The 14,444-nt window shown below is 36.1% G+C and overlaps 1 protein-coding gene across 3 annotated transcripts in view; it reads left to right on the top strand.

Moving 5' to 3' along the window:
* The window catches only part of LOC117419598 (transcription factor EC-like), a 51,035-nt gene that overhangs the window by 22,531 nt on the left and 14,060 nt on the right, over positions 1-14,444 (top strand). Inside the window, exon 1 of one of the 3 annotated variants that reach the window (XM_034032493.3) lies at positions 12,148-12,260. The exons of the other annotated variants lie outside the window; for them this stretch is intronic. Within the exon in view, the coding sequence (XP_033888384.3) occupies positions 12,204-12,260 (57 nt within the window). The 5' untranslated portion in view covers positions 12,148-12,203. Of the gene's footprint in view, positions 1-12,147; positions 12,261-14,444 lie in introns of those variants that run through there. 3 annotated transcript variants of the gene reach the window in all.

Genomic DNA, 14,444 nt, shown 5'->3' with positions numbered 1-14,444 from the left:
GTAGAAAGCTGTGCACACACATAAAGATCCCCAGTGGAGGTCCTCTGAAATCTATATAGAGGTTTATCAACCCATCTCTGACTAGCAGCAACCACAGGCATCCAGTGGTGAGGAATAATACATTGGAAAAAAAAGAAAAACCTGCCAATTCCTCTAAATCCCTTGTCCAGTGTGGTAAGGGTCCAATGAAAACTTCAGAGCAGGAGATTATGAAAAATAAAGGGAGGCTGTACAAAAAAAATGCCAAGAATTGGATTAATTGGTATAATACAAGGTGGCTGGGCACAGCCGGGGGAAAGTGTCAGTGTTGGGAGAATCCCCACCAAGTAAGACAGTCTGCGCAAATTAGCTATCTGAACTCTAACCCCACCAGAATAATTAATGAATAACATAAGGGATCAAGACAAAGACACAGATTGATTTGGTGAGTGCTAGCAAGTAATACATCAAAGAATGCTGGTAATTGGCCCTGTGGCTTTCATTCTTTGCCCTATTTCTTTCAATTCATTGACTCAAAATAATGGGTTTAGGTTCATTATCAACAGGTCTAAGCACTAAAAGTACAACACTTCAACAAAGCTCCAATTGTGGCCGTGCTGGTGGCTAAGTACAAGTTGTAGACTTACGTACACGTTTACTTAAAAAGGGAAAGTAGCTCAAAGTTTTGTACCGGTATTGTATTAACACGACGGGCAGTAAACTTTAACGAGCTATTTCAGAATTTACAAACACCACGCTTCTTCATCCTCACAATGCTGGAATACAACTGGTATGGGCAGGTATGTAGAACTGAACTTGAAATTACTCAAACAGCGAGGGAACACACAGCTTTTAATAGGAAATGCCTGACAAGACGTTCAGCGTGTGCACATTTTAAATGCTTATGGTCTGTTTAGAAAAATATTTAACCAAAATTGTGCTTTTGTTATTATGTAGGGCAGGGAAATCTCTGATCTTACCATTCAGAGGTTTGTTTTAAATGTGGGTGGCAAAGCAGTGGGACAGCTGTTGTTTTAAATTATCATGAAAATGTAGTTAAGAAAGAAGTAGGGAATATTTAAGCAAACCTATAAACATTGAAAATAATTTAAGATAATAATGCACTAACATAACCGAATACAGCATAAAAATATTATCAAAAATATGGAAGATGCCTTAATTGAATATTCATGCTTTAATCTTGTTCATATAGTGAATTACTATATGTTTAGAATAGAATAGATGTTGTATTTGGGAGTTTGATATGCAATCCATGGCTATTAAAACATTACAACTTATATTTTCAGCATCACTTTTGCTAATCAGGCTAGTATAGATTGAATGTGGTCAAGTTCAGAGTCAACCCAAAGTGATATGATATGTTTTAATTTCTCCTTGTTTTGAAATTATATGTGATTACTGCCCCCATGGATCGTCAGACAGTCTGGTTGTGGTCAGTTTGGATCAGAGAGGGTCAAATCTGTAAAGCAGGGCAGATCAATTACTGTTAATAGTTCAAGCTATAAAAGGTCAAGCTTAATTGAAGCATTTGAACTTGCACTGGGTCAGTTTCTGTTGATAGATGGCGTGCCTATGTTTGCATCAGCTGTTATTTAACCAATTGTATTAGCAAACTACAATATTCTGAACACTATTTTCTCCCAAGATCAAGCACAGGGTTTTCTGATACCTTTATCTTATAATTGATTTAATTTACCAAGCATTGGTAGATTATGGGATATGTTAGCCAGAAGCTTGTTGAATTAAAATTAACAGTATTAACACAGATAAAGGCATTAGCTCAAACATTTGTCTTCCTGCATTTGTTTAACTGAATCAACACAACAAACTTATTTCCAAAGTGAATACTTTATCACCGGGGGGTAGCAGTTCACCCTGTTCAGGATGTGTGCAGCTGTTAAAAATGCCAAGTCAGACACAACTTTAAATCTATTTAACTTTTCATCTAATTTAAATGGTCTTACTACATTTACAACAGATTGCTGCACTAAGTGACTAAATTGAGCAATAAGAAAATTGGATCATTTATATCTGTGCAAATGTCTCAATTGAATTCAGCCAAAAGCTGCAAATGTGTAAGTGCCCTGAAAAGGGCTATGTGTGTATACTGTTGGTCCTTTGTAGTGCAAATATATAAGGGGTTAAGGCAAATTACAGTCATGAGTGGACAAAGGTGGATCATTCCTTGACATTTTGGTTTGCAAAATAAATTTAAAAAAAAACATACACTGTATCATTTTATTGAAAATAGTATTTCATTAAAAAAAAAAAAAAGTTTACTGTTACTGTAAGCAGCACGAACATCATTGTTTTGTTTTGCTAGACTGGTTCCAAACTTCAAATAAACCCTGAGTGCTGGTTTCCCATACCTGAGTATGCCATGTCAAGCAATTCATACCTTTAGTATTAAGTTCTTCTTCTGGTCTAAATCATTGCCTGCTGTGATGAAAGAAGATTTGTCATCTCACATTAGCTTCACATGTTGTTCTTAAAAGCTCAGATCACTATGATGTTGTAGCTGCTTGAAAAGTTTACAATTCAAAATATTTCAAGAATACACAGTTCTTCACTTTAACAAACACACACTTTGAAATAATTTGAGTAATTTTCATGACACCTCTCCAGTGAAGCCTTACGGTTCGAGGGTTAAATAATTAATGATATACTGTATGTTTCATTGACTTCTGTTAAAGATGCATTTTATGTGTTATTCAAGTGACTGCATCTTGAAACTTGGCAATGAATGACCCAAATTTAATATTTGCAGTCAGTTGTCACGTGTACTACACCAAGGTTAGAACAAAGAGACCTTTTATAAAACTGGTGTCCATCATTTTATCCATGACTAAGATTGCCCTTACGATTCAAACGTTACAGAGCAAGACATTGCTGATGTAACTAACAAAAGCCGGTCAATATTTTTCTTAAATTTACAGACGTGTTTCTGCTTTTTCCAAATGTAACGGCATTTTTAAAGGTTGTTTCAAAAGAATTTTAGGAAGTAAATCATGATTACTAAAGGGTTTTAAGTTTAACAGAGAAGCAAAGCAGACTCAGATACATTTACCTTTATTGCCTATCTGATGGGCTGTGGTCATCTGCTGGAAAACATATTTGGGTTGGCCCGTTTGTGTAAATCCCGCCCCCACCCCCCCATATTTTTCCCAATGATTATATCTTGTTTGATATCTTGAAGAACCACCTATATGGGATGTTTGACTCCATTGGAACCTGTATAAATTCTGTACAGGGACAAACCAAAATCTGTTTTCTAGTGAGCCATCAGAGAATCTCATAGGCGGTGAACCTTAAAAGGGCAACTTTGCTATAAATCAGGTATTTCTTAAATCCAGTAGGGGCAGAGTGTTGTAGGGGGACATGTTAATGGTTATACTGGTGTACCTGATACTCAGACATGATTATGAGTGCTACAATGTGGCTACAGGGGTGCTTTAAACTTCAGAGTTAAAAGTCACCAGGATTGGCTGAAATAATCTTGAGCATTGTATATACAGGATATACCATTAGCTTTCTTAGAGTAATGCAGTTGCTCCAGGAATGAGGATAGCCAAATAACCCACGAACACTGAAGGATTCTATGAACGTTCATGGAGTATTCTGTTTATATAACAAGTACAATACGATGTTTGTAAAGAAGCGTCGCATCTGCTTAGCAATGCTGTGTAATTTGAAACAATGCAATTCGCCTCACTGGATTTGAATGAATGAAAGTTATATTACAAAATGAGATCTTGAACTGTATTATGTGGCAAAAACGATGTATTTGCTCATATTACAGAAATTTATAAATGATTGTATAAAAAATATAACATCCAACCTGAACTAATTTATAAATGACGTGAAATAAAGCTAACTCAAAAAAAAGAAATGTTTACATTTTGAAAGAATACTTGAACATGAAAAACACAAGTTCGTCCCAGCACATTGTTTGCAGCACTTAAGGTGATTTTTGAGTTGATGCCTGAAGAAAGCCGGACAGTGCCCAGCAATCTTAACTACCTTACACAATTCAGTGAAACTCAAAGGCTTACATGCTGAATTCTGGGCCTGACTGAAGCAAACATGCCCAAGTTGGTCAATCCAAGCCTGGTCTGTGTTTGAGATTTTTGCAGTGGAACTTGGTTTTAATGTTTAGGGAGTTCAATAAAGGCCATTGAAACCCTTTTTAAATTGTACAACCTGAATAACTCATTGTTCTTTCACTTAAAATATATTAAGATCTATATTGTCACTGTTCAAGTAGTTAATAAGTCACACAATATCCACATTCAAGTTACAATGTTGAAAAGACATGTATGACAAACAGACCTTTGTATATTTACTGACTTACTCCTCTACTTTTGATTAGCGCAACTAAGGTCAAAGCTGATCTAATTTTCTGTTTAGTTCTCATTAAACAGCTATTACATCATTGCATTTTCTAAAATCCAATTATGTTTATTACTAATATAGTACATCTCCGCAGAAAACCTTTCGAACAAGGTTTTGTGAATTTAGCACCCCATTGAACTCTATGTGAAAATAAAAGTGAAATATATTCCACAAAGAATCAAATTCAAATTCAAATGAGTTTATTTTACTTAAGGGGCGTTCACACCGGATGAGGTGCGGCAGTGCCGTGAGGCAAAAGCAATTCAATGAAGGCGGTCTCGCAGAGCGGCGCGCAGGAGATAAAATATTTTCAACTTTCACCGCGCCGTGACGTAAACTACCAGCAGCCAGTCACAGGAAAGTAGGAGGCTCCTTTGCGAGGAAGAAATAAAAAAATAAAATGGAGGAAAAGTTTGTGGTTCTGATTTCAACAATTAAATATTTAAATCTGCCTTCATCAAACTGGAGCTGCTGTATCAGCCGATGATACTCGCCGTACCTTTTTCTTTTCTTGAGGATGTCTTGGACCCACAGCGATCTTACATTTTTTTTCTTTCTCCGGTAGAGCAGGGCGATCACAATTCTCTTTTTTGTTTGCTGTTCATTGTTCCAGGTATTGTGTTGTCAGATGCACAGTACCACTGATTGTTGCCGCTTTTACAGTTTCCCCCCCAAAGGTTTGATATGATGGGATGGCAGTAGTTTCATTTTTTAATCATGTGTATACAATAATGCTCAACAATAAATGGGTAATTGTATGTAAAAATAATGTGATATCTTGTAACAATTGTAAGTCACCCTGGATAAGGGCGTCTGCTAAGAAATAAAAAATATTAGGATTATGATGGCGTGGGGGGGGGGATTAAAATTAGGTTTTATAAAAAAAAAAAAAAAAAGATTATAATGTTTCGCTCCTTAATTTTTTTTTATGCAAGGAGGCGACATGCGCACCGTGTCTGGTGTGAACGCCCCTTTATGGGATATGTACATCTCACATTCATGGGGGTCTTGGCAAGACGGGCAGGAAGTCACAAAGCGAAAATGTACAATGTTTAAGTTAAACCAAACTATTAAAGTGAATCACATTTTTATTAAGAGATAGTAAAAGACCATTAAAAAAATGCAGTCAAGCCCCCTTAAAGAGTAAGTAGCGGGGTACCGAAAAATATAGTGTACACGTCCCCACATGTTACGTTTAAATAATGTACCTGTAATTTTTATTTTCATTGTTAACATCCTGACAACTTTTTACACCTATAAAGTCTATTTCAAAGCTATTTTCAAAATGCACACTAGTGCACTGATAGTGTCAGGATTATTGCCCACATTGTCAAACAGGTAACACAGCAATAACGATCCATGATTCATATTCTACTGTTATCTTATTTTGGTGGTCAGTTTTTGACAGGCTAATAATTGTTGTAGCACCCAGGCGGCCAGCTTAATGAGTAAATGTTTCAAACAGGAGCTTTGACGATATCACTTCCTATTTGATTGCATTTGTCCTTTTAATCAAAAGCCCTTTAACATATACTGTATGCCTACATATCCAACAGAACTTCAAAGCTTGTACTTTGCACTCATCCAAAATCCTCAAATAAAAAGAAATACACAATATATCTACATTAGCTAAAGTTCAGGAATAGCAAGAAATACATTCCTTATACAAAATATCAATCAGTCTCTGGCTGAGAAAAAGCTCTTTAAAAGTAGCAACTGTGATCACAAAACAGAGAGGATTGTACTTTTTACATGTCCACTGGCTATACAGTAAAAATGTATTTTGCATTTCATATGCAATTACAAAAACGTAACAGATATTTGGCCCACCCCAGGTGATAAAAACGGCACTTTCTTAAAAATACTGGTAGTGGATTACTGGAATTCCATATCATGATACAGTCATTCACAGCCTGAAAAGAACTACTGTATATATATATATATATATATATATATATATATATATATATATATATATATATATATATATATATATATATATGAATGAAATAATCTTTAATTTATATATAGTATTATGTTCAGATGGGTATCTTGCTAAAAATTAAATGTCATATTATTAATACAAGGTAATTTGTGTTATGCGCTTTCCCCCAGTTTAGATCAACTGTATCTAGATTGAGATCAATATTACCAGTTGCCAGTTGGCTGTATTGTTTTTGTAAGTTTCTATGCTATATACCTATACAGTATCTCACACAGTTAAGATCAATTGAATACACCCCAATATGTCTACCTTGAGCTGGATATGTTGATGGTTATGAAAGCTCCACATAACAAAATGATTTTCAGCATGGGGGATTGTTGGACAGTGGGAAGTTGGCTGAAGTATTTTAATCATGCCAGGAAATACAAGACAAATGGCTGCAGCCCTGCAGAAACTGCAGTCATATTAATTTAGTAATTTCAGCTATCATGGTGAATAAAACCCAAATGAGGCACCAACCACAGAGCAACAATGCTCAAGAATACATAGTTCCTATAACCCACAGGATGACATGACATGAGTGCCTTATAAGTTTTAAATTACAGTATTTTTTGATTGAGTGTTTGAAGTTATGGATGGTATATTGTCATATTGAATTTGTATGACATTTTAAAAGTTAAAGCCATACACTCATGCAAAAGAAGGGGCAGTTTAATAAGGGCGGTTCGAAGTACTGTTAAACTTTGCATTAATCCATAACAAGGGTTGTTTACTTAATTACTGAATACAATAAAAAATAAAGTCAAAGGCAGTCTTCAATGGAGCAGGTGTACAAGTTTAAAGGAGACACTGAAAAAAGCTAAAGATTCATAAAGCCATAGTGTTTATTATAAAGTCTAGGGCTGACTGTACAGTTTGCATCAATGTTATCCCTGTTATTATCTTCAGTATTGCAATACAACATATCAGCACTGGGGATCCTTGAGTGGCTCACCTGGTAAAAGCACAGCCGTGTGGTGTGCAGGGTGAGTCATGCAGCTCAGGTTCACATCATGGCTGTGCAAAGTCAGCGGTCTTCGCTGGGGATTCCGAAGGGAGCGTTGCATTGGCTCTGGTGCTCCTGTGGGTTAGGGAGGCAAAACCGGCAGGGACTGTTTCTCCTCATTGCACTACAGCAAACCCTGCTGGCCAGGTGCCCAGTGAGCTCAAAAGCAGACACATGCAGAGCTGGCCTTTGTCCTCCAGAGGTTGGTAGCTCGCTGACATCTACTCTTGAGTTCCTGGGTTTATAAGAGGAAGCTAGCTCGGTTGTGGGATAGGAGGATACCCTCTGAACCTTCAGTTCTCCTGAGCTGTGTGGGGAATTGCTGCAGTGAGGGGAAACATTACTGGACATTCCAAATTGGGGAGAAAATTGGGGGTAAAATAATTGAGCACACTAAATAGATTTAAAAAAAAAAAAAACATATCAGCACTACAATTCAGTGGTTGGATGCTGAAGAGATAAACCATTTAAAACTTTCAAATGGCATCTTTGTCTTGTCTGTCAGGAAATTCATAATTCATTTTAAAGGGAAAATTATATTACTGAATTTATTTTAATTGTATAATCTCTTGCAACTGGATGAACATGCATTATTTATGTCTTGGAATAATACCCTGCAGCAATGAGTATCCACACTCAGGATTTGTTCACCAAATTATTTGTAACTTTTGGCTGTGCAACATCAAGGTTAAAAAGTAAACAAGTCAAATCAACTTTTCGGTGCCAGGCACCTTCATCAGGATTTACAAAACATATAAGTCAGTAATGCCATCTAAGATGTAAGAAATTGTTTGTATAACCCTTTTGCCAGTTTCACATCCACTACTTATGTAAGCAATTTTTTTAGAAGAGGTGGGGGTTGACTTAGCATAAAGTGATTGTTTGTTATTTTGTTCTTGCCAGTTCTGGGATAGAATATTTTGTTTCCTGATTCACTACAAAGCTACATTCTGAGATTTATGGTCTATTTTCAAACGTTCCAGTTGCAGTTTTAGACACTTCCTTGCATAAACCAAGATACGTATTTGCTGTAAAGGTGTAAAAATATAAGAATTAAAACCTCAAGAAAACTTGTTACACTATTCATGTATCATGGTTGTTATTTATACAACTCAACATTAGAACCACCCACACTTTCTGAATCTTTCCCACATTGCCCTGTCGTATATGTCAGTTATGTGTGGTTGTTTGGGAAAGATCACCATGGAGGAGTGTGGCGGAGTGTCCCGCCCCTATATATTTATTTATTATTATTTATATTATTGTTTGCGGCGCAGATAAAAGTGCAGCGTATTTGTTATTTGTTATTTATAATTTAAAACCTTGTGAGGATGCGTGGCTGATCAGCTACTGATTATTTAACTAGCTGACAGTCACGCATCCTTACTAAACGTGTGCAGACTGTGGCCGAGGGGTAATAAGATAATTAACCCCTCGGCCAGAGTATAAGAACCTGCAGCTATCCGTGCTGCAAGGAGGGTGTACAGAGGAGAGTACAGGGAGCGGAGAGAGCGAGCGAGGAGAGAGAAAACTAATTAAAAAACCAAACAGAACTTTATTTGTTTGGCCAACGCGCCTTTTTGTTTTGTTTTGTTGTTTGTTTAAATCTGTTACTTTTGTTTAATTATTTAATAAAATACGCTGACCGCAGCTGCGTTCAGTTTCACCCGCCCATCCATTGTTTTGGTTCAGTTACTTCCTGGTCCGTGACGTCACCACACCTCACCACTGCAAGCCATCCTGCCACAAGGAGCTGTCTGTACAATGAATGGAAACACATTGCCAGATGCTTCCCTGTCTCAGGTACCACATAATTAACCGGTGAAATGTGTCTGAAAGCTTTAGATATCTTCAGTATAGAGGTGATATTTTTTAAAATATATTTAAGCAGGATGACCCTATGGGACTGGCCCCCTATAGAGTGTTTTTTTCTTTGCCCAAATCATATTTTAGGCCGTTGCCTAAATGCCAAACATCTCGTTTGCAGTAGGGTAACTGTTGGACACTTTGAGGCAAAAAGCCAACTGATGTAATTTCCTATCTCTCTTGCTTTTTGCTGGCAAGTAATTAAGTGCCTAGGGAGTTAGTTAACATACATCTTTTACTATCTGCCTATGACATGTACACATATGACATCCAACAAACTAACTGTTCTCAAGTTATAGAATAAGAATTACAAAACAAAAACAAGGATCTAATCATAGAAATGTCCCCAATTGCAAAAACCTACAAAAAATAATAAACTTTTTTTTTTTTAACAGTACTGTAGTATATATATATATGTATGTGTGTACATACAGCATGTGTGTTGTATATATGTATGTAAGAATGTATGTCTGTTTTTTTTATTATTAATAATGTATCTATCAAATATTTTGTTATGCTATATTAGTTTTAATCTACAACAGGTCTACATGTCTTACATACATAACAGTGAACACATTAAAATGTGAAGTGTACAAGTCAGAGCAAGGTCACGGGCATATTATCATCCTGAAAATGCTAGCATCTTTCATTTATATATAAATCATTAAAGTACAGTACTTATTATGCATTTCTTTTCTACTTGGATAAAAGGAGTCCTTAGATGTTGGTAGCAGCATTTTGAAGTCTTGTTTGTGAAGTAACTGAACTCTTAGAGAAAGTTCTTCATATGTTTTATACATAGTGTATGTTGGAGCAGCACAGGTGAGCATTCTGTCTGTGGGTTACATTGTGGCAAAAATGCTCAACATGGACCCTCATAGAGAAGAAATTCAGAAATTCACCAGAGGGCAGCATTAGTGTATAATACACTGCACACAAGGGAAAGCAGCGATGGGAACAAACCATATTAAAAGCAAAGGGATATAAAGTAACCCATCTGAAGGGCTTGGATCTGGAGAAAACCTGCATTCCCTTATATATTTGGATAGCTTCACTGATGTGTGAGAAAGCTTAGGGACGGACCTTGATGGGCTGAGCAGTCTTCTCTCATTCTTATGTTACGTTTACTTGAAGAGCGTACATAAATATCACTCACCTACTGCAGTATATGATACATTTACCACAAACATATTCCACAGAATCTAGATTGAAATAAATTAATTCTGTTCATTATGAACTTACTTACTGTAGAAATTCTATATATTTTTTAAACGAAATGTAACTTTTTTGGAAGCAATAAATAAGTACGTTGATCATTATAAAGTGTTTATCCAAAACTTTTGATCTGAAAGCAATGGGTGCCCTGGGGACTGAGGAAACAATCATTATACAATGAGTGTGTAATGCCCCTGACTGAAGAGAACCCACTGGTGCTTTAACAAGCATATACTGTATGCAGATTTGTTAATAAAACTCCATTTGTGAAGCAGGTTACTGTTCATCCAGTAAACCAGTTGTTATTAATATGTCTCTGCTCAACCTGCATTGATAAACACAGTGTTTGTTCTGCACAACATGACTGCAATCATCCATTGCTTTTTTTCTCAGCTAAACAGAATTGCACTACATCACCAAAGCCTTCCAACCCTCATAAACCCTATTAGTTGGTAAGGTCATAAAAATCTCCTATGGGGTGGATAACACAGAGTACCACTCATGACCACTTAATACCAATGTGATTGTGGTCACAGTATCTTATATAACATTTCACATACCAGGATAAATCTCAATGATGCCATGTTTGTTCAGATTCCATTTTTGAACTGTCTCATTTATAACCTGAGTACAAAATAATAGAAAACAGCAACCCACTGTAGCATTACTGATTTGTTTTATTCCACAAGCTTTTATTACAGCTGGTAAGAGACCTGCCTTCTGTTTAAGAGTCTGTCAGCCCCACCTGACAGCTTTCCTAACAGAAGAACAGTCCCAGATAGTACAATCTGGGACTGTTCTTCTGTTAGGAAAGCTGTCTATTCTGCTGAGTTTTCACAGCAGATTCCCGCAACACAAAATCAATTTAAATGGTGGCAAACACACTCCAGCAGCTGATGCCCAGAGAATCCCTTTTTACCAGCACTTTATCTGTAAAGACATCGCTGTGTACTGTATTCGGAAGAAAACACAGTTCTTGTTTGGCTTCATTTTATTTTACTTTTTCCCCCCAAAAATGGACAAATTAAATTTTGTGAGAGATGTTCTGTAGTTTTGTTTTTAGATAAAACTATTTTTGGTGTATACATACATACACATATCATTTGAGTGAATATTTGTAGTTCTAAATATCAATGTACATAATATAAAAAAAAATCTGTTTTAAAACTGTCACAGTTCCATGTAAAAATGAATCTGTGACAGCGCACTTCTATTTGACTCATACAAAAAACTGAGGAGCTGCCTTGAACTCAATGCCTCACAAGAACACAAGAATGCTGAATGTGCACACTGCATTTTTGGCTGCCAGTTTTTTTTTTTTTAGTGTGTGTGTACAACATGCAGGAAGCAAGTGCAGGGGTAGATAAGCGGAGAGTACCAGGAAGGGGGATATATGATTATATAAACTTTCTGCACTGGAGTAGGAAAACAGAGTCAATAGGGCAGCAACACTGTCAGCCTGCCATCTGTCTCCCAGGCCCTCTGCCTAATTCTTGCTTTGCTTGCTCCATCACAAAACAAAAGAAGTTTCTTTCCTTGAAAGCTGCTGTGTCATTTATTTCTCTAGAACGGAATTACCAGCAAGAGTTCAGGAAGTGCACTCCAACTAACATCCCCCCCCCCCCCCAGTGACTCGCTGCAGATCAGTGCTAACCCAAATCAATGTGAAATTCATTCCCAAACTCCATCTGCTGAAGCTCCTTTTTAGCTGCTGCTTTTGTTGCTTTTGTATCAGGAACTATGAGCCGATGCTGTGTTATCAAAGTGATAACACTGACAGAAATCCAATTAGTGCCGGTAGGTAACACTGCTAGGAGGGTTTGTTTCCACCACCTCACTAAACAGATGATGTCTCTTACAATCGATAACTGCGTTACCTCAGGTTTGTAACTTAATTGCAGGTTAACCATCGGTGCTCTCTGTGTGTGTGTGTGTGGTGTGTGCCGTAAGTGATGGATAGAAACCTGTTTGAAAGATTCAATTAAAAAAATATATAGATGTGCAATGTAGTTTAAACATTACAGTATTTTTTGCATTTAATTGAGACATCCTTTAGATTTTGGTGAAACCTGCATTCTGTAATACTCATGGTCACACACGAACTAGCTGCCTGACTTGTGAGTAGAATGAGTTACCTCGATTCAAATATTGATCGTGATGATATTCTTGAACATTATCATTTTTTATCACATTTTATCACAGGAAAAGTTTTTGACAAGTCTTTTTAATGTATTTGTACATTATTTGCTGTATTTATCAGCAAATTCAATGATGACATTATGACAGTTTGTTCATATATTTCATATACTGCTATTTACTGTAGGACACAAGAGAGGCTTTTGGTTGAAATGGTTTAACTGGAAAGTTAAGAAATTGCCACAGAAATGTGCCATTGTAAACACCCTCTCACCTGTTGAGATTTGCAATGTCAGAATCCAACTATGACATCACTAACTGGCTGTGCAGCCTCTGGAGGTCTACATATCTTAATTGGTGAGTGCAAGGCAATATTGTTTTTGACAGTAACAGTAATTGCACCAGTATCATTTTCTGAAAACAAAAGTATAACTTGTGGGTGTATTTAAAGGCCATTTAAGGAATCATTGTTATGCATTGGTTTTCAGTTATACAATAATAGTACTAGTTTATTGCACACAGTCCATTTGATAATCAAATCATATAACAATCTAACCTTTCATTCATAGCACGGACACTGCATCACACTTACATTTGTTTGTACTTATATTGACCTATTGAGATTTCACATATTCCCAGCTAAATTCTATATTTGTTTTACCATTTAACAGATATACAGTATATACATTTCTCTTAGTTATTAATTTAAAACATTTCAAAACCAACCATCTCATTGTTTCATAACACTGGATTTTTTTTTTTTTTTTTTGGAAGTGAAACTGAGTCTGAAGTAATTCTAAAACATGGTTAAGCAATGGGTTTCTGGAATTGCTTATTTTATGTTACACTGTGTGCTGTTCAATGAGACTAAACAAAGGTGGTGAGAAGAGCTGGCTACACAGAAAGGACCATTCCAAGGACAACTCGAGACTGTATTTTAGCCAGAGGTATATTCATTTCAGATATATGTTAAGCATTCCTTTTAAAACTTTGCTGCAATCAGTGTGGTTACTTCATATTGTTGAACTGAAAGTACTGAGACAGTACAAGAAACAAATATATGTATTTTGTAAAACTAATTTTTCAGGGTCTTTTACAAGTTGCCAAATCTAAGATAAGTTTCACAATTTGAACTACATACTTATTATCGATGCATTCATATTATCCAGAGTAACAGTGAAGCAAAGTTGAAGACTTAATCTATAGTAAATTCTGATTTACTGTTCACTGGCAGTTTAGTGTGATTGTAAATGTACAGGAAAGAGTAAAATGCCATTGAAAGAATGTACAGCACAGTAATCTTTTATGAAGAGTACAGTATGGCTATATTGCTTGCCAATGTAACTTTCACTGAATTGTTTACATTTGCACATTTTGAATTGAACATTATTTAATAAAATTCATAGTAAGTCTAAACGCCTACAAAGTTTAGACAATGATCACATTTACAGGAATAAATGACTAGAGTTAGGTTTCTATGGCAGAACTGAAACTGCAAGGCATTTCCGTTCTTGAATTCAAAATGTATACATACCAGTACCTCTCTTAATATTACAGAACATCGCTTGCACAAGAAACTTGTCTGTAATTGAAAATAATAACATCATGTCAGTAGAGTGCTGTAAACCTCTACAATGACAAGGAGCTGTAACTGTCTAAAACAACATTTTAACAGAGAGGTTTAGCAGAATATATTTTCAAATATACAAGCTTGATCATGTGTTAAAGGGGTTACAGCTGATGAAATAACTCCAGAAAGCTGTTGTGCACAGCCATTCACTTTGCAACTCTGTTTGCATGCCTTATTTAAATCAGGTTGTCTGTAACTTTTTCACTTAACTACAG

This window comes from Acipenser ruthenus, chromosome 14, assembly GCF_902713425.1.
Source record: "Acipenser ruthenus chromosome 14, fAciRut3.2 maternal haplotype, whole genome shotgun sequence".
Lineage (NCBI taxonomy): Eukaryota > Metazoa > Chordata > Actinopteri > Acipenseriformes > Acipenseridae > Acipenser > Acipenser ruthenus.
The sequence above is the reverse complement of the archived record's forward strand: the minus strand, read 5'-3'. Positions and strand labels throughout refer to the sequence as shown.